At 40.0% G+C, this 25279-nt stretch overlaps 2 protein-coding genes across 3 annotated transcripts; both read right to left on the bottom strand.

The window, feature by feature from the left end:
* rundc3ab (RUN domain containing 3Ab) lies at window positions 1-11498 on the bottom strand. 2 transcript variants are annotated; one of them, XM_005749301.1, is made up of 12 exons: window positions 11141-11498; window positions 4514-4629; window positions 4177-4304; window positions 3963-4048; window positions 3789-3878; window positions 3613-3693; window positions 3339-3504; window positions 2938-3095; window positions 2659-2778; window positions 2455-2505; window positions 1223-1323; window positions 1-1138 (listed from the first exon to the last, which is right to left on the bottom strand). In XM_005749301.1, the coding sequence occupies exons 1-12, from the start codon at window positions 11233-11235 to the stop codon at window positions 996-998; spliced, it is 1335 nt and encodes a 444-aa protein (XP_005749358.1). In that variant the 5' UTR covers window positions 11236-11498; the 3' UTR covers window positions 1-995. The 2 variants fall into 2 exon arrangements, with proteins under 2 accessions (XP_005749358.1, XP_005749359.1); XM_005749302.1 differs by lacking the exon at window positions 2455-2505.
* A 2843-nt stretch (window positions 11499-14341) lies between these two features.
* pth3r (parathyroid hormone 3 receptor) lies at window positions 14342-20776 on the bottom strand. The gene is made up of 13 exons (XM_013914953.1): window positions 20753-20776; window positions 20273-20378; window positions 18795-18905; window positions 18497-18621; window positions 17846-17940; window positions 17589-17742; window positions 15778-15931; window positions 15644-15704; window positions 15492-15558; window positions 15305-15399; window positions 15062-15203; window positions 14911-14952; window positions 14342-14812 (listed from the first exon to the last, which is right to left on the bottom strand). The coding sequence occupies exons 1-13, from the start codon at window positions 20774-20776 to the stop codon at window positions 14342-14344; spliced, it is 1647 nt and encodes a 548-aa protein (XP_013770407.1).
* Between the last annotated feature and the right edge of the window lie 4503 nt (window positions 20777-25279).

Raw genomic sequence — 25279 nt, 5'->3', positions numbered from 1 at the left:
AAAAAGGCAGTTTTATTGCAGTTTTAAACGTTTCCCAACTCTCAAAAACGCCGCATTAAAAAGCAATTTACACATGTGTGACTGACACAGGTGAGTATGTCGTGGACGTAACTGTAACAGAAAAGGAAAGCTCACAGAAAGAAAAAAAATGGCATACGCATGTTGCACATTCACTATTTCTCTCCTGCTCAAACTATTCTATCAAGCTAGGTTTGTAGAAAAAGACAAGGACAACACTCATTCTGCATAGTCACAATAAACTCTGCGTTTGTATGCAACAGATTTCTGTTTTTTTTTTTAATGTTCACACTGTGGCATCTCCACAATCCTCTGTAGCCTGTGTGTCTAACCTAGCGTATGATTGAATAAGGTCTAAACTGTCATTGATTTTAATATCATAAAGTAGCTTCTGTTATTTATTTTTTTAAATAATCTTCATCATAAACCATCTGACTCGCCACATTAAAAGCTTCTGTTCTAAAATCTTTTCATGCTCCTGTAACAGTATATAATAGGGCTGTTTCTCCATAAGGATATAGCAGCTCACCCATCTTGTGAGTGTTATTCAACAGGCAGAGTAAGATAGGCTGACAGATCGATAAGACACAGACAAAAGGACAGCGACACACAGAACGACCCTACAGCGAGCTTCGATGAAGGTGACCGGTTCAGATGGGTGACTGTAAGTGAAGGAGGGTCAGACTTAAACCAGCTGCTTTACAGTGCAGGAGGCTTAATGATGTCACGACAATGAAAGGCAATGACGCTGTAGGAGGCCATGAGGCAGTGCGGCAGCTTGCTCCTGTATCTTGGCTGCACAGGCCCAGAGAGTGTGCAGGCTGCTCTTCCACAACAGGTGTAAGCTGAGAGAGTGCTGGGTTTTAAAAGTAAAGGGACTCAAGTCTGTCAAGCATCTGTCCGCCCACCGAGAACAGTCGTTTTATTTTCACGCCGGAGCGTCTTAATGTTTCTTGGCAGTGTTTCTTTGGTGCCCCCTAGCTGGGAGAGAGGGCAGGACTGTTCTCTGTGCTGATGTTGACCAGGCACTCGCTGGACTTCAGGCTAGTCAGAGATTTGCAGCTTGGGAAGGACGCCAAGGACCCACACAGGCCCATCATGGAGGGGGTGTAGTCCTTTTCTGGGAGGGTGGGACAAACATATAACGGGAGGGTCAGTTTAACTGTACACACATGTTTCATCGCTTGTGTGTCTGAGTTGTCACCTGTGCACCAGGCCCTCCCATTCTGTTTCCCATGAGTCCTCTGAGAGTCAGAATCCAGGCTGACCTCCACTGACAGCAGCTCTGTGCTTGGAAAACTCCTCCTGAAAGAGAAAACAAGGCAAATATTTATATATGGCTCAAACCAGGTTCAAATTTTGAATTAAAAAATTAAAATGTTTTCTATACAGGTTTACATGGACATAACTACGCCATCTGATTTTTGCTTGAGATTTACACAAACTGCTAAGTGCTGTCTGATCTTTGATGGAACAATATTATACACCCACCAGCCACTTCATTAGGTGCACTGCTAACCAACACAATTATTTTATAAACCAGTCAAATGGCAGCAAGTGAGTGCAATTAAGCATGTACACATGATCAAAACAATGTGCTGAAGTTCAAACTGAGAATAAGAATGAGGAAGAAAGGTGATTTAAATTACTTTGAACGTCTCCAAAGGTTGATTCTGTTCATCTGGACGTAGCGTTTTCAGTGGGAGAAACGTTTCGTCACTCATAAAGTGACTTCTTCAGTCTCAGCTGACTGCAGGTTTCCCCAATCTTATAAAGAGTACATTTGCATAATGACTGAAACCAGCCCACTAAGGGAACAATGGCACACCTGATGCCAGAGTATTTCATAAACTGCTGATCTGCTGGGATTTTCCCACACAACTGATGATATATACCACAATATAGTGCATTTTCTGTAAATTTAGTGAATAGTTTATATAATCTGTCCATCAAGAGTACTATTTATTTTTCACATTTAAATCAAATAATTAAAAATGAAATAAATATGGGCTGTACGCAGTGTTATCCAATAGCGATACTAACTAGATGACCTCAGAGTCACGCAAGAGCTTCCCTGAGGCCACCGGGTATCACTGCTGTTCCTGTATGGAAACCAGCCTGTCTGCAAACATCTACTGCAGAGTGTCCAGTCTCGGAGGAAGCGCACCGTTAAGCGCATACAGGAATGTTGTTCGCCTCGTCCACGTATCTGTTGTTGCAGCTACAGAAGTAGCTGCCTGTTTAGGAATGAGCTCCTCGATTTGTTTTGGTTAGTCCTTCTGTGTTGCCATGGTGACTATTGCAAACCGTCAATTAAAACAAATAAACGATAGCCTATAACATGGAACGATAGACGTTTGAATATCGTCCTCTGATGTATTTCCTCATCTGTAGAGTTTAGCAGAATGGTCTGAAAAAGTGAACAACGTGTCTAACCTTGAAGCAGATGGACTTTTTGATTCCATGCTGTGAAGAACTGAAGCAGTTCTGAAGACAAAAGGAAGTCCCAGCCAGTATTAGCAAGGTGTTAACTTAAAAATGCGACTGGCTGGTGTACATTATTGTTATTACCGTACAGAGTTTGTGCATATTGTCAAATTGCAACAACGAGACAAAGTAACCATGCTGCCTGTAGCAAACCTGCGAAACAGCTTCAAGTCCTCTTGGCTGTCGAACGGCTCGAGCGTTGGCCACTGGTTGACGAGTGGGATTGAGAGGTTTTTCGCCAAGTGGTTGGAGTCACACGGAATCAAGCTTGTCCTGAGACATGTGAGGGTAAAACATAAGTCCCAACAATAGAACCACTGAAAAGCAAACACAGTCCACTGTACTCTGCAGTGAAGAGAGTTCATCAGTTAAGCTGGCATTGTGTTAAAGCTATTTGCTTAAACATGCTAGCCATCTGTGTGTTTCACTCACAGTTGCTCCTGAAGCTCCAAGACAATGGCCTCTAGTTCCCTTTTCTCCTGTTGGCTCTGAGTCTGCAGCTCCTCCAGCCGGGCCTTTAGCCTCTTGTTCTCCATCTCTGTGTTCTTCAGCTGTGACTCACGCAGACGCACAAGCTCCTCCAGGTAACCCTGACAACACACATTCAGACTGAGCCAAAATTTAAAAAACACATTCACCCTCGGATACTCATATTAGACATCAACCATCTGTGAACGGTCATAGTAATGTAGAAACGATTCCGCAGTATAATCTTTGTTATTAACTGACAGATTAATAGAGTCATGAAACGATGAACGTATTTATCTGCATTTATTAACCTTAGATTTAGATCAAACAACAGCGATAGAAACACATCATGTTTGTCCGCCCACCTTTTGTGCATTGACAATCTTGAACCTCTGCTCCATCTTGCGACACTTTGTGCTCCAGCTCTCCTCGTCTGTGACCAGGGGGATGTAAGGATGTTCAGGGACGCTGTCGTCACTCGCGCTGCTGTCAACACTCTGCCGATCATCGTCATCGCTCAGGTAATCATAGCTGTGACACGAGCAGCCAGTATCAGTATCTTATTGACTTTGAATGGGCTGTGCAATGGTGTTTCTGTAACTTTCAAAGTGTTTCTGAAATACATGAAGGTTGGTGTACCTTTGTGTAAATTTCAAGTATGGAGTATAGTCAATCACTGCAGGAGATTTCCCATCCAGGGCCTCCCCTTTTAAACAGAAGCTGAGGGAGACAAACCAATCAGAAATGAGAAACTTTATACATGCATAAGGATTTTAAAAGTATCAGTCTGATATCTAAAAGTCAGGACGCCCCACCTAAAGTCTATAGCTCCAAGACCTATTAGCATCCCTGTTAGCACTGTAGCTTCTTCTCTTAACATGATGGCTCCCTCTGCATAGAACCTCCTAAAGCACAAAGACAAGTGCAGTTAGGTGGGAACATGTTTGTACGAGGATCAAGTGATTTTTATTATATAGAGAGGTGCTAACTTGGTTGTCCTGCTGTCCCTCAGAGCAGTGGCGATGTATTCAGATAGCCTCTTCTCCATCAGAGCTACTCTCATCCAGGCTCGGCCCTGAAAGGAACACCAAAGCTAAAGAAATTAGTCTGGAGAGTCACAAAAATGACTTCTAAATTAGTCCCAATAAATCTACATATTCTTATTTATTTGTAATTTTTTTTGTCATCGTATGCTGGTCTTGCCTTGGCTCGTGAGGTGCTGATGTTTTCCATGCTCTCAATGCTGCTAATGCAGCTGTTGGGGACTTTAGCACAAGCCAGGCGGATGTAGTCCCAGTAACTCCTCTGACCATCGAACCAGCTACTAGAGCCTGACACAACAAGCATGTGAAGTGCGTTAGTTTTAGTAAGCACTGAAAAACACGTTGTTACACTACACATATATTACTGCGAATAATAAAACAACATGGTTCTGCTTGCCGAAGCTGCTAAACAGGACAGAAAAGTTTCAGTAAACACTGTAAGAGCCTTGATTCAACAGGACGTTAAGCCCCAGTATGTTATCTCCTCAGTTTAGTACCTTTGAAACGGTGGCTGAGGATGTGTTCAAGGATGGCGGCGAAATTGACAAACTCTTCTGATGAATCATCGATGGGCTCGGCCGTGTATTTCTCCAGCAGGGTCTTAACTGAAAACCTGTGTGTGGTGGAGAGGAGCGAGGAGAGCACTTATTCGAGCACTTATTCAAGCATAGAGGGAAAAGATTAGTCAGGAAAAACGCTGATGGGTTACCGCTGTCTTCGTTTCAGTTTACAGTAGGCAGAACATGTCGTACATCAAACTATTGCTAAACATTTGTGAATCACACTTGATAAACCACACAAGTCTGTTTAAGGATGCAGTCGCGAAAGAACACAGTGTTCTGCCACTGTGATACATTTAGTTAGCTCTTAGGTTTAACCCTAAAAAACAGACTGAACATTTTTAATGAGTACAATTAGAATGACTATTCATTTTCTTACATGATTTCTAATATCATAAAAACACAAATTACAGGAATATGCACAGATTTAAAGAATGTACATGAGCAGATTATGTACAGTATTGCGCTCTACGTTTATTTTTCTGTGTTCAAAAATTTGTGATGGCTGTTCCAGATGACACGGGATGGATCCTTGGATCAGTGTAGAGAAAACAGGAGATGATAAGACTGTGGAATCGCTCTATCTTCTGCCAAATTGCTTGCTTAATTTGGCAGAATATAGAGTAAATAGTAAGCACTGAAAAATCACACAATTCTCCCCAGACTACAGAGCTCTGTGCTGTTTTTATAGGAAGCTGAACTCTTGTCTCTGTATGATAACAATTTAATGTGTAAGAAAGTTACTTTCTATATTTGAAGAAAAATGGTTAAATATATATGTTGTTATGTGAATTTTTGGATCTGGTGTCATAAATGCGATGTACTTGTGTGATCAGTGAATGGTAAAATGGCAACAATGGGAACATTTTAAGACTCTGATCTCGGTGTCAGACTGACCTTACTGAACAAAATACTCCACGTTGTCCTATTCTGTCAACACGTAATCTTTCAGATATACCACAAGCTAATGTACAAGTTAGGTTTTGTACACAAGGGTCTAAATGTATTCTGTGACCATGGCAGATAAGAGAGATAACTTGTCTCCATAAATATCCTAGGTTTCCTTGTTCAAAACTCATGCTGTAATCTGTACTGTACAATTAACAAAGGTCAATGAAACTCATAAAAGCAAAATATCTGGGTGGTGTTAGCTTGTTAGGGCAGGGCATAAAGTAATTATGTATGATACAGCTTAATAATAGTTTATTTTTATAGCACTTATCAAAACTAGAGTTACAGAGTACTTCCCAGAAACACAGAATAACAGAACAAACAAGGAGGAGATTATACAAAACAATGAACATATCAGCGGACACTGTACTGGTCCGTAGTGGTGAAAAGAGAGCTGAGCGTAAAAAAGCAGCTCTCGATTTACTGGTCGACCTATGTCCCCACCCTCACCTGGTCATGACCTCTGGGTAGTGACCGAAAGAATGAGATCACAGATAAAAGTTGTGGAAATTAGCTTTCACTGAAGGGTGGTTGCCCTCTTCCTTAGAGATAGGGTGAGAAGTTTAGCCATCTGGGACGGGTAAAGCTGCTACTCCTCCACATCAAAAGGAGCCAGTGTAGGTGTAGGCATCTGACAAGGATGCTTCCTGGGTGCCTCCAAGGTGAGGTGTTCTGGGCATGTCCCACCAGGAGGAGACCCTGGGGTAGATATGCTAGAGAGATTACATCTCTTGGCTGGCCTGGGAACGCCTTGGTGTTCTACTAGACAAGCTAGAGGAGGTGGCCGGGGAGAGGGAGGTCCAGGCTTCTCTGCTTAGTTTGCTGGCCCTGCAACCCGGCCCCGGATAAGTGGAAGAAAATGGATAGATCGATGGATGGAATTTACATATCAATTAAAACACAAGACTTAAATGTAACATCAAAATAAAATAAGGTGAATCTTAAAAGAAGACACTGATGAGGTGAGCTGAATTCTCTCAGGCAGGTCATTCCACAATCGAGGAGCCCCAACAGCAAACATTCAAACATTCAAACGCTCAATCGACTTGTGTCTTTACATGTGAGGTGGGAACTGTTAATGGGTTTCAGACCAAGGATCTCAGCTGAGCACTGGTTGGTAGAAGAACTGCAGTTTGACTGTATATTTTGATGCTGGGCAATGAAGCACTTTAAATGTAATAAGTAAAATCTTAAAATCAATTCCTAGAGAAATGCACAGCCAGTGTAGAGTCATCAACACTGGGGTAAGATGTGTTCAGTTTTCAAGGTTCTGGTAACAATCTGGCAGCTGATTTTGCATAGTCTGAAGTCTATTTCATGCTTTCTGATTGATATCTGTTAAAAGACCAGTACAGTAGTCTAACAAAGAGGAAATAAAAGCATAAAAAGCAAAATAGTCAGAGTGTCACTAAAACTCAATATTGATCGAATTCCCGCAATATTCCTTAGGTTATAGTATCAGGACTGCGTCATCAATCAATCAACCATTACTAATCTGATTTCCCATAATTATAATCAGGGTTAGAGCACAGAGTTCAACTATTTGAAATTGTACAAGCGTATCTCTATCCCATTTAAGTGCGGATGTAATTATGTGATCTCTGACAATGTACCTTCCATTTCCTGCAGAGTCTCATTTCTACACTTCAGTCTGATGTCATCCTTTTACTGTGAGGAATATGTTCATCGAGCACTTTCAGGAAACTCCAACAACTTCCTTTGTACTAGATAATTTCAGCTGATGACATAAGTCTCCCGTAATACATTCCTGACTTCCAGGATCTTCCTGTGAAAACCCTTGTTGAAGATTTGAACAAATAAAATTAGTTCAGAGAGACATAACTCAATAATGATAATAATCATAAATCATTTGGCAAGATTTTATCCATAATTTCATAAATATCCTACTTTTAAATTTTGGCTGTAAATATTGATAACTGTGGTGATGTATGGGGAAAACTTTTAGCTGAGTCACTGGTCACTTATCCGCGTCATCTAGTCTCCATGGCATGCAACTACTTTAATCCACTTTACCCTATTATCCTGTTTTAATTTTGATTCTTGTACATTGAGCTTGTTTCTTATTTCATTACACTGTAAAAACAAAGACTTTGGAGAAAATAGAGGGTTATTAAAACTCAAGGGAACAAGATATTACAGATATTAGCAAGCTGCTTTTTGTTGCTAATGCTAATTAGCATTAACAATATTAATAACATCAACTAGCATTAGCATAACAGTAGCTGTGTCCCAACTCCTAGGCCACAGCCTTCGAAGAACCCGGCCGTCATGGTCTACGTGGGCCGGGTCCTTCGAAGTCTGAGTGCGAGGCTGTGAAATGGGACGGTCTAGCCTTCAGATTTGCGTCACCAGCTGTCTCGGTGGAGTTGAATAAACTCAGCTGTCTGCTCCTTGCTCCCTCAAATATAACAGAACATTGGAGTAAATTCTCAACCATCTCACGTTTCTGTTTAATCAGTTTTCTGTTTGACGTTTATTCAGCTGCATGAAAAGTATAACTTTAATCTCAGCCAAAACGATTTACTAAGGAACAAATAAAACACTGAAAAAAGCCAAACAATAGTATTTTTACATTATCTAAGTGACTTATATGTTTAACCTGAGTAGCGAAAGACCACGCAGGGTCTGAAAATGTGGCGGGAGTTCGGTGTTCTCGACGGCTCTAGTGGGTAACAGACATCTGTGAAAACGTCAGAGCCCTTTTGCAAATATGTGATGTCTTGATAAACCGAGCAGATATTTGAAGTTTACACAGCTACATTCTTGCCTGAAAATATCTTAAAAGTTTATTTTGTGACCCAGAAAGAGTAATATTAAAACTAAGCCGCCATTGTTGGAAACTGGAATTGGCTGGGCTACGCTATGAATTCTGGGATAGGTTGGGCCACGAAGGATACACCTGACCCATCCTTCATATCCAGGAAAATGAAGGACGGATTTCGGGGCCTCATTTGGAGCGGCCCTTGAATTGGGACAGCCCTCATCGCCTGGCTGTGACGTAATCGGCCTTCAATACACAGACGATTCAGCAACGCACACGAGAAAACACAGGGCTTAAATACACACAGGGCAATCAGGGAATGGGAGACAGGAGGGAGACATGGCTGGGATTAATTAGACATAACAAGACAAGGGGAAGCAAAACTAGAAACACTGACAAGAGACATGGACCTTCACAATAAAACAGGAAAGACACCGATAAATCTCTAAACAGGCAAACCTAACAGACTAGGAGACAGAACATAGGAACTTGAAACATGGAACAGGAGAGCACAGAGGACACACAACACTAGGGATAATCACGAACAACCCAAAATAAACAAAACCACAGAATATTAATAAATTTAAACATAAACAAGGAGTCCACAGACTCCGGACCATGACACAAACAGCATAAGTTTGTGATATCAGGAAATGAGTATTTCACATCGCTGTGGACGTATTTCCAGCATCAAAGGTCTGTTTAAGGTCGTGCCAAAGCATCTCAAATTTAAGTCTGGATTATTTTAGACCACTCCAAAAACCTCCTTTTTTTCTTCTTGTTTTGTTTTGTTTTGTTTTTGAGTCATTCAGACATTCTCTTTCAGGATTTTCTGGTAGAGAGCAGAATTCATGGTTCCATCAATTACAGCAAGCCTGAAGCAGCAAAGCAGCCCCAGACCATCATGCTACCACCACCATGCTTGGCTCTTGTTACGATGTACTCTTTTCATGAAAGGCTATGTTAGTTTCACAGCAGATGTAACAGGACCCAAACCTTCCAAAAAGTTAAACTTGTATCTCACAGAATGTTTCCACAAAAGTCTTGGGGATCATCAAGATGTTTTGTGAGACGAGCCTTAGTTTTGGTTTCTCCTTGAACTCTCCCATGGATGCCATGTTTGCCCTGTCGCTCTTTTATTGTTGAATCATAAACTCTGACCTAAACTGGAGCAAGTGAGACCTGAAGTTCTTTAGCTGTTGTTCTGGGTTCTTTTGTGACCTGACATTGACTTTGTTTCTGATCTGTTCATGAGTTTCTTTAGATTGTGGCAAGATTGCTTGTGGAAGTCTTTTGGCCTGCTTCCATTTGTCAGACAGGTTTATGTTTATATTTAGGTTATTTCTTGATTCACCATGTCATGCAGTAATCAGACCTTGCAATGGTGAGCGAAACTGAACTCAGCTTTCCAAAAAATGTGGATAATCACAGTAAATGCATGATTTAACCAGGTTCACAATTACACTTTCACATAGGGCTAAGCTATGTCCTGAAAATTGACAGCATTTTTTTCCCTTAATAAAAGGAAATCATCATTCAGAATTTCACTTTGTATTTTTTAAGTTATCTTTGTCTAATATTAAAAAAAAGAAAAGAAATCAGGAAGTAGTGAAATATTTTTCCCAGCACTGTGCATTTGTGGGTGTATATTTTCAGCAATATACACCCACAAATGATATAAAAGCTCACAGGCAAAGAATTTTCAGTTTATTTTAAGCACCATTATTTCTTCAGCAGTGACCACTAAATGTTTTCCTGGACACTAAATAATTCAGCAGGACTATTTTCTACAAGAACACCTGTCAAATACTATTTGTCCAGTGACGGTAAGATATGCAGTGAGCCGTGAGAAGGAAATTAACCATCTCCTGTAAACAGAGAGAAAATATTATGGCTAAATACTGGTCATGTTTTGCAGAGTCACCATCTTTATGTTTTACTGGCCACGTTCACATCTATAAACAATGCTTATCTTATCACAAGCCACTGAGGCAAGTGATTTCACTCCCCATTGTTCCAAAGGCAACAATGCTTCATTCAGCTGCATCAACTGGATAATAAATGGCTGACTATCCTCAAAACGAGCACAATCCCTGCATTTCCTGTGTATTACAAACAGCAGGGCGGGGACCTGACCTAGATTCACCTGTCATTGGCTCACAGAGGTCCTGCTTACTTTTTTTTTTTTTTTTAGCCTTTTTTTACTGACTTTAATGCTCTCAATTTACATATAAGAAGCTGCAATATGCAGTGGAGCTGAAGTGAGCTAACACTCCTATGTCCACCTTGGCAACTGACCCCTTTTAGATTATATAAAATATTTTATGCATTGGGAAAATCCAAATTTAAGTCACAGCAGCTTTAAATGTGCTGTGGGCTGTGGATGTCTATCTACCTTGAAGCTGATGCATGACTGAGCTGAATGATAGCACAACTACTGCTGGATGAAGTGGAAGCATGCCTGCTGACTTACAGGCTAAATGCTCTGTCCTTTTACATAACCATAATCGTTAGAGATCATTATGTGCCTGCACTGTCAGGTCAGTGTTTGAGCCTACTGAAGAACAAATCTCTATCCAAAATCACAAAATCCAAGCAGGACTTTATGTAAAGATCTTATACTGCCATCCTGCCTTAAGTCCCTAGGGTGCCAGCTAGTCCTTGCTCCAGGAAGGGTGTCGTCATAGCGACCACACCATCAGCACTGGGATAAAAATTGCACTGACAAAGATAAAAGTCACATAGAGAGGCCACTGTCTGATGCAGCACTGAGGGCATTAAAAATGTCCATTACCATATACAACATAAGGCGTGTTGGCTAATGCACTCACCTGCAGACCGTGAGGAGGTTTTTCCTCTCCACCGCGAGGTTCCGAGTCGATGCTTTTTTCGAGACATCTCCCATGGCCATCGCTGCCTGCTCCATCCAGGAGTAGGCAGCCCTGGAAGCAAACGACCCCTCCCTGTGGGCCACCGGCCCTCCTCATTCACTTGTGGATGCCGGAGAGGATGCTGGCGGCCCGCGTCAAAGCCGCTGACAGACAGCGGCGGCACTTTGTGAGACGGCGGAGGAAACTGCTCGACACATTAGACACACCAGAGCGCGCGGAGCGTGGGCTTTGTTTTTATGTTTACTTCTGTGACCTGCTCACGGGACTGAATTGTGTCTGCTCGAGCCCCCTCTTTCTGTCTCCGCCCACTTTTCTGACTTCATCATGCCGTCATTGGATCGTTTCGTGTCGTGCGGACCGAATTACGTCACCGGCTCCAGCGACACGCAGTTTCTTTGAGAGCTTAATATAATATATAAAGACCAGGGATTATTTATTTGTTTGTTTGTTTGGTTTTGTGCTCACAAATTTATATTTTACAAAAAAAAACCTAAAATAGACATTTAATATTTAATATTTATATTTGCAATATATGTATTGTTCAAAATCCTCATCATTTTATCTCTTTAAGATAGCAAATGCTCTATCTCAATTTTGGAAATTTCATTTGCTATAGTGATTGAAATGCACATTTTTATTATTATTATTTGTTAAGACTGTGTATGGAAAGTAATACAATCATTAAATTTATCAATTTTTATTTTGAACATATGACACATTTTATACACGTTGAAGGTTTATTTCGTTTTTTCTGTATGTTTAATTTATGCATCAATAATAAATGATAATTTTCTATATTATTATAAATAGATGTAGAATAAGAGATGTGCTAGGACCTTTTATTTAATGCAAATTCAAATTCAAATTCAAATTTTATTGTTTAAAGATTGTTTTGGATGTATTTGAGAGTGAAATTTCTTTCTTTTCTTGTTTAATAACTGTTCCTGGTAAAAGCTTTGTAGCACAATAAACCTGATATCATCACCACCACTGCGGTCACCGTGCTGGCTCACTTCCTCCTCTCGTAATTTCCAATCAACATCCTCCCGTCATTTCCCTGCTCTTGCTATTAGAGGAAAGTGCTCGTGTTTTCAGCTGATTTTCTGCTCGAATGAAACGACAGCTGGTAGCAACCACAGGTTGGTTGGTGGGTGGGGGTTGGGAGCTTTTGGTCCTGGACTAAGACACAGATCTGTGTCTGCTCCACATGTCTGACAACACAAAATGTGTGAAAAGTTCATTTAAAATTCATTAGTTATGAATAAAATCATAAGAATAGCCTAAATGAATGATCCAGCATGTATATAATGATTCTAAAAATGCCGTTCTACATCATGAGAAAATTTTCTCTTACTCTGAATATATTTTTGATTATACAACTTGTGCAGAATAAATCTATGTGACTTTATAACTTTTACTGAAGTAAAAAGTCTAAATCCATAAAATTGTATGGCTGAGGAATAAAAATCTTGGACATGCCACTGACTGGGATTATATATATTTATGACACAATAGAGCTTTATAATATTGGAAATAATGTACTTGAAGGCTATGGCAGACTATGTTTCACTGTAAACAATAAGCACATTTCTTATGTCTTAAATGAGTCGGATGTTCTTTTCATGCTGTCCACTCCCCTCAGTGTCCCAAAATCACCTTTTCAGCAGAGACTTTATTCTAGTATCGTCCATAATCGCTTTATTATCATATCAGATATTTCAACCACAGCTTGTCTTTTGTCTTCTCTCCCTCCCCTCACCCCCAATTGCTCGTGGCAGATAGCTTCCTCTCCCTCAGCATTTTTGTGCTGGAAGTTTCTTCCTGTTAAAAAGGAGCTTTTCCTTCCCTCTGTTGCCAAGTGCTTGGTGAAACGGAGTTATCTCATTGTAGGGGGTCTTAACCCTACAATGTAAAGCATCTTGAGGCAACATTTGTGATTTGGCATTATGTAAACGAACTACACCAAAACATTTCTTAAAATACAAGTGTTAAATTTACACATCATAAACACAGAACATGATTCTCTTTTAATGGGCATCTAAAATATGTGCAGGTATGGTTTTCTGTCTGTTTCTCTGCGAATGCCGGTGGATTGTGGCTTAGAGGTTTGTCACTCCTGCTCCAGGTCTCCAAATGGCTCAGGTGCCTCTGTCTGTGAGTCAAAGATTGAGGGGAGTGTGTGAAATTCTGGACAGTGTTGTGAGGGCGTTCAGGGCAGAGGTTACACGAAAGAAGGAGTTGGAGTTTTGCCTGCGTGGGGCGAGAGGTTCACGCATCAGCCTTCAGGGTCCTGTCAGACTGATAAATAGGTCTGCAAACCTGGACAGCAACAAACATGAAAATAAGTCCAGACATGCTGTCTAGGTGCCTTTAAATCTAATCTCATTGTGACATTTGGATTGTAAAAAGCGTTCACACCCTCATTAATGTGTGGCTGATATGTGGAGGTATACATTTAGGCAGGGAAGGGCTGTAGGACGTGCAGTTTGAACAAGGAGGTCAGTGTGAAAAATGCAACACAGGAAAGACGAGAAGAGGGAGAAAAAATTCTCCCTATTTATACATCCAGGTCTGTCCTTTGACTTCTCTGAATTCTTTAGTTTAGGATTTCTCCGTTCACATCAGCTTGAAAAATCCACAACACATCCACACACAAAAACATCTGTCTTTATGACATGAGAATTTAGATTTAGAGTTCTTAAATTGTGGTCCAGTTACTAATGGTAGCCTATGAAAGGATGCTCGACTGTACCATGACAGCTTATGTTATACTATGATGTTGCAACCCTGAAATCGAGACCAGTATTGTATTATTATCATTATTTTTATCACACAACCATGACACTTACCACTATAAATATAACAAGCAAACTCTGATTAGCCATATTACAAGCAAGAATTGGATTGGATGCATGCATTTCTTTCTATGTGGCTCTGAGCCATTAAAAACTTCCCAGCCTTAGTCCTCAGATTTGCTTTTCTATAGTAACTAAAGTCTTTCAGCACCCTTTCACCAAATTAAGATGCCTTTGGATTCCCCTTTTTCTCAAAATCCTCATCTAAACACACATAACAAAACATAAAGCAGTACTCTTAATGAGAAAACCTGTAGCTTGCCGTGATATTTCAAAGTAGCAGTAATCACAAGATGGTCTCCAGCTCTTTGGGAGATAAGGAGCTGATTAGATCTTCTTCTCTGTGGCTTTTGTGGTCATCATCTCCTTTGTTGGCTTTGGCTTCTCTGGCAAAACCTCCTGACTCAGCACCTTCTGGTTTCCACACACCCTGCTCCTGCTGGGGGCCTGAGGCCTCGCTGTCAGTCGAAGTGTAAATACGTAGGTTGGTATGATGGTGGGGGGGAGTTGTGGAAACTTGACGTGGCAGCGGGGGTCTGACCCCAGAACCAGAGGCTCCACCTGAGCCAACCACCCCTCCAGCAAAGGACAGAGCTCTGGGATTGGCAGCAGACAGGCACACGCTGTGGGTGGTGGTATGTGACATCATGCCGCCGTAGTAACAGCTGCCTCCGCCGCTGCTGGTGATCCTCGCTTTCTGCTTGAGGTCTAGCACCAGGCTACGTCTTAACCAAGCCTTCTTTACCTCGGCTTGCACCTGGGAACAAGATTTATTTAATTTTAGTTACTTTATTTTGATACCAGATAAAAAAAAATATATAAATATGAGTCGATTCTGTATTGTAGCTTTATTACCTCACCATTGCAGAAACAGTAGATAAACGCCACAAAAAACCCCTGCAAAGATATGATATTTTTTTCAAAAGAATCAGCTTTCATTATCATTGCAGTTGAGCTTACAGCATATAATTGGATGCAAAGCTTGTTTTTATAAATGTGTCCTGACCTGGGAAGAGTTGAAGAACATCTCGTAATGCATCTGCACCTGCCACAGCAGCCCAGTGACCTCAGTGTAGGGAAGAGCCATGAACACCATGTAGTGAACTCCAAACAAAGGCATGAGGACTAATGTGGACTTGAGTAGCTTCCTGCAGAACAAAGAGTTTATTTCATTGATGTTTCTTGTCAAACAGATGGGAGCTTAAAGTCCAGAGATTAAAAACATCCACTATTTTCCTTGGAGGGTTACCTGTACTGCTGTCGGGGGTCCAGTTTGCCCGTGTTGGTTTCCCACAGTTTAGAGGCCAGTACACGAATGATGTTAATGAACAAGAGAAAATTCACCTGCAGGGAAAGAAACCGAAATCCAGATTTAAAACAATATACTCAGAATATCAGTCTTTATTGCTCTTCTGATTTAAATCCCCTTTTCTTACAACAATCGCAGCCAGAATAGGGACTTGATAGATCCATTTCAAGTTTCCGGCACTGAGATCCCAGCATCTGGAAAGAGCAATGAATCTATTTCAGGGAGCATTTGTTGTAGGAGTGTAACGTAAACATAAGATAAATGGATCACATGACTCACTGAGTGTCTGCCAGTGAAGCTCGTGCGCTGACCCAAATGGACACAAACACAGCTGGAACACCTATGACGAGCACATGGGACTATTAGAAAAACTGGCATTAGTCCAAAGTGTCACCTGCCCCAGTGTCACTTACCCCAGCCAGTGATGGTGAGGGCCCACAGGTAGTTCTTGTCAGACAGGAAGGCCATGAAGATGAGACTATGGAGGTACAACCCCTCCACCAGGATCCAGTAATGATTTGTTGCCAGGAAGTACAGGAAGAGAGTAACAGCTGCTTTACAGCCAGCCTAATGACAAAAACAGAAAATATGAGTAAAACTTGTGATAATACATTCACTGATCACTTTGTTAGGTATACCTGTTCACCTGCTTGTTAATGCGAAAATCTAATCAGACAATCTCACGAGAGAACTCAGTGCACGATGTAGACATGGTCAAGGCGACCTGCTGAAGTTCAAATTGAGCAGCTGAATGTGGCATGTTTGTTGGTCCCAGACAGGCTGGTTTGAGTTTTTCAGAAACTGCTGATCTACTGGGAATTTCCCACACTACCATCTCTGAGTTTCTACTGAGGGTCAGTTCTCTGGGAATTAAAGTATGCAGAAGAGCATCTCTTAAGGCACGTGTTGAACCTTGGGCTACGGCACTAGAAAAGATCACCGCACTTCTGTCAGCTAAGAACATGAAACTGAGGCTGAAACGTTGTGTGGTCTGATTAGTCTCGGTTTCTGCTGCTACAAAAGTAGGGCAGGTGGTGGTAGGGTCAGAATTTGGCACAAATCACCAGATCTCAGTCCATTACAGCAGGTGTGGGTGGTGGATTCCTGTTGTGTATGAAGAAATGAGAAATGTGCTGTAACTGTCATGTAATGAGTGTGTGGCGAACAGGGAGTGGACCCAGATGCAGGACTGATCAGATGGATTTAGACTCAAAATGTCAACTTTATTAAGGTGGAGGAAACAAAAGATAAACAATGACTAGGCAGAGTAGAAACTGATAAAAGTGACTGATTGAGATCACACATAAAGTGAAGGAGAACGTGATGAAGAACAGAAGAAGATGCAGACAAATAATACACACGAGTGTGATTAAGGGATGTGGAGACGCATGGGAACAGAATCATAACTAACAAGACAAGGACGTCATAACTCAACATAACACATATGAGACAGAGGAATATCAAAATAAAACAGGAAGTAACACACACACACACACACACACACACACACACACACACTGAGACTCAGACTAAGGCATGTGAACTTGACACTGGGACTCGGGATAAACTCAAAAGGAGACATGACAGGCTGGGGAGACAAATGGAGAGCACACAGAGACAGGATTACAAAATTATTAAATAGACAAGACAAAAACTGTGGACAGCCATGAAGACAAAACACAGAGAGACCAGACGAACACGGTGACATAACCGGAAAGAAAGAGTAAGAGTAAGAAAACTAGATGAGAGATGAGACTAGGACAGACTGGACAGGAAAGAGGCATTCACATGATAAAAACAAGAAACTGGAAGTATAAATACTAAAAACTCAGAGGCACTAGGAAAACTGAACTCAAAAGTAACTAATGCAGAAAACTAATGAAAATCTCTTCATTCCAAAAGAAAGAATCCCAAGACCAAAACAAACTCAAAACATTCTGTCAGAGACCCAGCATCCGTAGGCAAGATACTAAGCCCACGGTGCTCTCTGATGCATCCATCGGAGTATGAATGTTAGATAAGTGTAGAAAAAAAGTTCTTATATGAGCGAGGTGTTTTGAGTGCTTATGTGCAAATATGGTTTGTTTAGCAGGCCATGCCATTGTGAACTACCGCTGCTGTGCTGACTGCCATACAGCCGATAGTCTTGATCACAATGAAGTATTTAAAAAATGAACAAAACTGAATGACTGGTGATAAGAAATAATGCGACGTTACAATTTACCATATGGGGCTTCTGTCCTGTAAAGTTGGGCTCAGCTTCACTGCCATCAGATATGGAGTAAAGCACAGCGTCCTTCACAAAGATGCTGACCGCTCGACAGATGAAGGAGGCGAAGAGGTGAACGTGGATGTAATTGCGTGTGCAGTGGAGACGCCTGAAAGAGAGGAAGGCGTCTTTGGATGCAACAGACTGAAGTCCGGAGATGCTGTTCGGTTACAGGTTTATGGATCAAAGCTCGTAAGCTGTTTTCTTCTTACTTGAAGTAGCAGAGAATGAAGACTGCCACCAGCAGGGATGCGAGAGAAATGGAGTAGCCGATGGTGTACATGAGATGGAGTCGCTCAAACACCTTCTGAAACACAGCAAAGCATCTTTTCATATCTGGAAACAGAAGTGACTGAACAGATTTGAACACATTGGTAATTTTGTATCTTCAGCACAATTAGCACACTGGAGGGAAAAGGTCTTTTGAAGACAGGCCTAGAGTATTTTGTAAGAATATGGCCGGTTTACACATATTCTGTCATGTAAAGATGCAAATGCACACTTACACATTACCACAAGAATCTTTAGTGAACCATTAAAGCTATAAACATAGAGATTTGACACAAAGCGTAGGGGGAGTGTGGCTATCCCTTATAGAGAAAATTTCGAATCTAAAAATACTAGCAAAAACTTGATGTAAAAAAGAAACGATGTATTGTAACATAAAACCTTGTAAAAGATCATTTGTAATCTGGGCGTAATAAAGTTGCAATACTGAAAGAGCTAAAAAAACAAAACAAAACAAAAAAAAGAATATGGCCGTTGTTGTACTGTCTTCTAAAGAAGTTCTGTCTCTTTTCTGCTGTTAGATAAACGTGCACAAACAGATTAATTCAACCCAGCACTGGATCAAATGCACACACCTCCTCGTGGCTTCTGTGATTGAAGGTCAGGTATCTGGTGCATTCGCTGTAGTTTGCCCAAGTGCGGTTGATGCTTGCCACCTGCTCCCAGTTGCCTGACACATCACACTGACGGTAGGCTCGCCCTGTCCATGGGAGGGCAGGACATAATGATAAATTTTTTGAATAAGGAAATCTTTGATTTTATACTTTTCAGTTGTATTTTTCTCAAAACTACTGCTTCCTGGTTATTGAGGTTGAAGGATGCTTTTTATATTGTGTAGATGATCAGATGCTAGTATCTCTGGAGCTCTGCTACCTCTGTGGTTGAAGTCATAGATGTACTCCGGGCACTGAACTGAGACCAGCTGACCTGCTGTGCTCTGTGGCCAGCAGATGATCCCATCCCACTCTGGGGTGCAGTCGCCATCTTCAACAATGGTGTGAAAAAAGTGTTAGCAAGCTGATAGATCTGTCTATAGTTCACACATTGTGCCACCTAACGCTGTACTTTTATTCGTAGACTGCTCTTGAGTAGCTTTGTATGATTCAAAACTTAAAATAATATCTTCACTTATACATAAGCTGCCCTCATTATCTAAAACCTCTCCATGTTTAATATCAGAGGTGAAAATCACAGAACAACCCACAACATGAGTGTATTGCAATTTGTATCTTTTTGCAATATACTGCAATATATTATATTCCAATTCATCACCTTTTTTTTTTAAACTGTTAATTATTTCCTCAAAGTTAGTCACCTCAAGGTGCGTTATATTGTAAGGTAAAGCCAGAGAAAACCAGAACAATCGCATGACTTCTACAAGCAAGCACTTGGCGACAGTGGGAAGGAAAGCTCCCTTTTATGTGAAACAATTCAATACAGCTCTGCAGTATTGCCACACAACAGATTACAATACTATGCTGTGTCGATTTTTCACCCCACCCCTATTTAATACCACTATAAGGGTATATATGTGATACACAGTTAAGGGGAGTATAACTGGTGCATTTGAAATAAACATAAACAGAAAAAATACATATAAACACAAAAGTATACCCATATGCCTATTAATCTTTTTTACATGACCATAATGTTACATCATTAAGTTACCGAAATACTAAATAGGATTTTAATGCTGCTACCAGGCAAAGTTTAGCTAATTTAAACTTCTTTAAATCACATTTGGCTGCTTTTACCTGTAATAATGCATCATATAAGATTATTATTGTCTTTTTATGGCACTTTTAGCACTCCATATATAGATTTCCTTCAATATTGGAGCTAAAATTGTAAATGAGCTGATGCATAAACATACTTGCTTCCAACGCTTCCTCAAGATTGGTAAATCAATAAAAAAATGTAACACTTAAAGCTTGAGTCACATTTCCTGAGAAGATTTGTAATATTTAATAATACCGCATTGAATCAGCTTATCAAACATCAGCTTCTCCATTGCATTTCCAAATTAAAAATGCCTCGCTGTGTAATAAAAGAGATACTGGAAAGCAGGATATTGGACTGGGTGTTGCATCTGATCCTAAATAAACAAGTGATGCAATAAATAGTTGATCTAATTGTGTGTTTGGACGTGCACTCACTGACCGCCTGTTAAAAAAAGGCTCTTATTTGACAGGACCTTCTTTGAAATATTAAAAGTCAGACATACTTCCAGTGTTGACTGCTTTTTATTTCTAACTGGAGGCTCACAAACTCCTAGAAAGTATTCAAAACCGGGGGGAAAGCAGTTCCATAAAGAGGCACTCTGTATAGTGTTTAAAAAGAAATCCCCAAACCTTTAATGAGGGGCATTTGTGCCTTGATGCTCCTTTCACATCTGGCATGAGCACCAATCAGAAGGTAGATCTGCTCATCCCGTGTGATGACATCATCAGAGTCAATCTGTAAGAAAAGGAACAAAAAAGCATCACATGAATTATGAAGACACGCCCACCAAGTTCTCAGTAATACTACGTATAGATACATTATTGCATATACGTCATTTCAATGGTAAACAATAGAAAACAAGATTAATACATAATGATCAGCATAAATCATGTCATTTATTTATACTGAAGGGCCATATAACCCATCTATGCATCGTTCTGAGATGATCCTCATGAAACTCTCTCTGAAGTGATTCATCAACCACAACCTCTCCCAAAGATCTGATGTGCTGCCTCCAGGTGTTGTGAAATAGTTGTGTGAGAGTGCGGTATGTGATGATGGCCCGCCAGGCCCTTTATTCACAGCAGCTGGGCTGCCGCTGGCCACACGGGGATCTCATCCTCGGGGGCCATGCTTGTGTGAGCCGGTCAGCACAAGCAGCTTTGTGTTCCCGGGTGCATTTCACGACTCAGCATCAAAACTAGCAGAGCATGAGAATGGTTTGGCAGAGGGGAGCAGCGGAGCAGACGGAAGATTTGTAAAGGAAGAGAAACAAACAAAGCAAACTGCCACCTCTTCAAATTATGGAAAGTCCTTTTTTCTCCTTTAAAATCCAGTTTTTTTAATTGATGCTTTAAGGGCCTTGTAGTGAATCAAATGGCCTGGAAGTCATATAGACGGACAGACTGTATTAATCCCGTAATTACAGCAGCACAGGGGTCAGCAAGAAGTACAAAATAATCAAATGAAACATTGAAAAACAAAATAAATAAGAAAAGAAATCTAGTATAGAAATTACAAAATAAAAAACAAAAAAACATATAAGTAATTTCTACTGTCATTCAGTGGACTTTGGCTTGAATAAAAGACGTGAGTACTGACTCTCACATGCTAAAGAAAACGATTGGGTTGATTTATAAATTACCATGTAGGTAAATGAATACAACGCTACAGTGAAATAAACTGCAGCTGGCTAAATGTTTGTTTCTAGTAACGCTGGACGCTGAGCAGCGATCATTCGCTGTAGAGGTTTGATTAATGTTTACTGTCAAGCAACCCTTTGAGTAAATATAGAAAATCGGAGGTTTATTTATTCAGATAAATAATCATTTAAACATTGTGCTTATGTAACAAGATTAATTACTTAAAGTTACCATTTTGGGCATAAATATTTTTTGAGTGTATAAAGATGCAAAACATATGTCTGCTTTATAATAAAGGTGAGAAATCCTGTTATCAACATTGCTAATAGATAAGAATTGGTAAATAATAATTAAAATCTTTAACAACGTGTAACTCTGAGGATTTGGTACTTTAACTTGTTTTTCAAATTTTATTTCAGTGATTTTAGGAAATGATAGATCTGAAAAAAAGAAAAATTGATTTATAAAACTTTATTAGATGTTACTTTTGCAATATAATGACTAAGCAGAACAATGTAAAGTGGAGGAAAAACAGTCTATCATATCATGTATGGACCAACTTTGAAACACAGACTATAAAGTTATGAATACCATTGTTGGTAATAGCTGTAGTTGTGCAAATGAATTTCAAAGGTTCAGCTACACAAGTCAATCAACCCTGAGACCTGTAAATGCAACAACATCCGGCTTCTTCTAGAAATATCTTTCCACAATTTCACTGCACTTTCATTTCTTGCCTTTTTGCTCCTGATCGAGCGCACAGGTGAGCCGGTAGCACTGACACGCTGTGAATCGCTCTATTTTCAAGATTATGTTTAATTTTTTGCATTGGAGAACTCAAGACTAGCTGCTTATGTGTCTTCATCAGTGCTTGGTTCTGAACCACATAACTGAAATTAAGAAACAGCAACATTAAGAAGCTAAGGCACCAGGTGGCAACACAGACTATAGGGGGCTTTTAAAATGTGTTAATCTTATAAGCAACACATTTTTAAAACTGGGAATGGGAAGAAACTTGATAAATAAATAATTAAAATGTTTAAAATACATATTATATGTTTAAATATTCATATTCATTTACTTTTTATGTCACAGGGAGCCACTGGAGATTGATAAAAGGGCCGCGTGTGGCTCTGGGAGCTGTAGGTTTGAGACCCCTGGTTTAGCATATCCAGGCATCCTGTGTAGTTCAAACCCTTCACTGTTGAGTGGATTGGATCTAACAGACACAAACTGTTTTTTAGCCTTAGCCTCCCACCTCCATGATCCTGTTATCCTGTCCAAGATCAACACTCAGGATGGACACGGGGGAGATCCAGAGATGAAGAAGGGCACTTACGGTCACTGTTAGCATGCTTCAGTCAGCGGAAGGTTAAAAGGGTCAAAGTTGATTATGGTTTGTGAGGTAAAGCAGACCACAGGTGACTTCTGATAAAGAAGAGGGATGGTTCTTGTGCTGCTGTGATGTGAAGTTTTTTTTCTCTGCCTTGAGAAGAACTATATTAATATATCCACTTTTTATATGAAAATAAGTATTTTTCTACTCAATTAAATTTCTTATGAGCTTTTTTATAATTTGTCTCAGTTGTCTTATGGTTTGATGCGAGATTCACTCAAAATAGAGGAATGGAGGTGGGTTAGAATACTTTTTATTTTCCTCAGCAGGACTGCTGGAAAACGTATTCCTTGTCACCTCATCAGTTAACTAAGAAGACACTGTCATCTCAGTCTTGCTGCTGAATGTCTGGCATGTTTCCTGAAGCATTAGATAAATCTAATTCAAAGCATCAAAGCGGGTCACAGATACATGACATTTTCTAACTTTGGCCCAAACTGCAGCAGTGCGGATGTGTCATGTCTGACTCAGGGTCATAATAAAGTGTAAGATATGCTGCTGCTGTGTGAAAAGTTTAAATTTAGGACACAAGACGCAAGTGAGACTAAGAATTTATCTACTGCTCCAATCCGTTTAAGATCATTATTAGCCCTTTTAAGTAAAGTTTGCTTTGAAAAAGCTTACATTAGTAGAAATCATCAAGAAAATTCAATATCTGGGTTTAAATTGCACTTATTTGACCTCATTTATGTTAACAGTAAAGCAGCAGAGAAATAGCAGCAAACCAGGGGTAAAATATTTTCCCCTGACAAACCCCATCAGTGAATAACTGTTCAATAATTAAACAATTTAAATATTATGAATGTAGTCAACTTACCAGCGCTGAGGCTGTTATTACACCGTGGAAAAAGTAAAAAACAATAATTCCTTGTGCAGACAACATGACGTCTCTCCAGCTGAAACAGAACAGCACACCTTTCACTCTCAGATCATTTTATCCTCTTCAGGTTGTGCTGAAGGAACTTTGTCCTAAAGTTAATGTTCTTCTCTCGTGTCCCATCTGTGCTCCTTTATTAGTCAACAGGAACTGTGTTTTGGAGTCTCTTGAGGTCCAGAGTTTTCTGCATGAAGCTCAGCTGACATTACTAATGAGTTTTGAGGGGCTGTCTGTGGTTGGATGATCTCTCTTTGGGGAAGAGAGGAGCACTGAGGAGGAAACCTCCTTCGCTGCTCTTAGGACTGTTGGGATGAGATGGGTTGGCCTTGATATGCTGTGGCTTCCATTCACTTAACTCTTTGCTCTCCTCTGCTGTCATTATCTCTCTGTGCTTGACATTTGGCTTGTTTGTCTGCCTTAACCTGCTCTTTTCTATTCCCACTAATAGGACTCTTAGTTTTTACTAGTAACATAATTTAATACTTGGTTTACAGCATGAGTATCCCGCACTGGGAGACTTTAGAAAGCAGTGATACAAACCAGACTCATAGAACTACTTCCCAGACCAGTTAAAGTAATATATATTACATAATATATATTCTGATATGCATGAATGACAAATGCACAAATTATATGACAAGCATTGTTTTGACAGGCATTTTTGAAGAACTTATATTTGTATGCATGGTGATAGTCTGCTGTACTCAGTGGTCCTCAGCCACAATCAGAAAACCCAGAGACACTTTAGATTGCCATGGTTTTACTCTATCATATGTTTTCCTGGTTCCGTGCATTTAAAAAGCAATAAAGCAACAGATAAATAAATAAATAAATAAATAAATAGGAGAGTGAAGATGAGTCTGCATTAGATAAACAATACCTCTGACTTATCAATAAAGGTGTCTCTGTCATCTTTTATTTTCTACTTTTTTTTTTACTGGTTTGAAGTTGTTCTAGTGAGGTAGTACCATCTTGTTTTGGGGGTGCTGCGACCTGATGATGATGTCAGATGTTCACTTTGTGATTTCAGACTTTATCATATGTGCTGCACTTGAGTTGTTTATGTGATGAGAAGCTCGCCCACATTTTCCAACTGTCTGAATGATGAAGTTTGTTCAGTTTGTTTCTTATTTTTATTTCTTATTTATTCTCATCCCAAACCAGTCGCTGCAGGTGCCTGCTCCTCCCTGAGCCTAGTTCTACCAGAGGTTTCTTCCTGTTGCCAACTTCTTGCTTAAAGTGCGTCATGTTATTCTAGGATCTTAACTCCACAATATAAAGTACTTTGAGACAACATTTGTGATTCGGGATTATGTAAATAAAACTGAAAGGAAATGAATATTTTCTGTGTTTGTTGTGTGTGTTTTGTAATCCTTTCTTTTTGTTTTCCTGACTATTGTTGGTTGTTCGGGTTTTCTTTGTATTATTGTAGGATCTTTACCTTAAAACATAAAGCGCCTTGAGACGACTGTTGTTGTCATTTGGCGTTTAATAAATAAAAATATTTTTTTAATTCATTTTACAACTACTAAAGACAAAATTGGTAAGTGAGAATGTAGTTATTAATTCATTAAATGTTCTATTAACATTTCCGTAACTCCTGTGGTCAGTTATTTAAAAATATATGTATAGTAATGCACACTATTACGAATTTACTGTATCACAAATGTCATGATTTAAAATAATTTAACAGCCTTTATTTTGACAGGTCCGATTCCGA

Source organism: Pundamilia nyererei, unplaced genomic scaffold, assembly GCF_000239375.1.
Source record: "Pundamilia nyererei isolate P.nyererei 1_Seehausen unplaced genomic scaffold, PunNye1.0 scaffold00240, whole genome shotgun sequence".
Taxonomy (NCBI): Eukaryota; Metazoa; Chordata; class Actinopteri; order Cichliformes; family Cichlidae; genus Pundamilia; species Pundamilia nyererei.
The sequence above is the reverse complement of the archived record's forward strand: the minus strand, read 5'-3'. Positions and strand labels throughout refer to the sequence as shown.

Coding starts and splice junctions, on each gene's coding strand:
- rundc3ab (XM_005749301.1), bottom strand. CDS start 11,235: ATGGAGCAGGCAGCGATGGCCATGGGAGATGTCTCGAAAAAAGCATCG. Junction 3,879..3,962: donor AGGGACAGCAGGACAACCAA/GTTAGCACCTCT, acceptor TTTGTGCTTTAG/GAGGTTCTATGCAGAGGGAG. Junction 2,506..2,658: donor GACTTGAAGCTGTTTCGCAG/GTTTGCTACAGG, acceptor TTTTGTCTTCAG/AACTGCTTCAGTTCTTCACA.
- pth3r (XM_013914953.1), bottom strand. CDS start 20,776: ATGGCCCCCGAGGATGAGATCCCC. Junction 18,622..18,794: donor CTATGACTTCAACCACAGAG/GTAGCAGAGCTC, acceptor TCCCATGGACAG/GGCGAGCCTACCGTCAGTGT. Junction 17,941..18,496: donor ATCACAGAAGCCACGAGGAG/GTGTGTGCATTT, acceptor GCTGTGTTTCAG/AAGGTGTTTGAGCGACTCCA.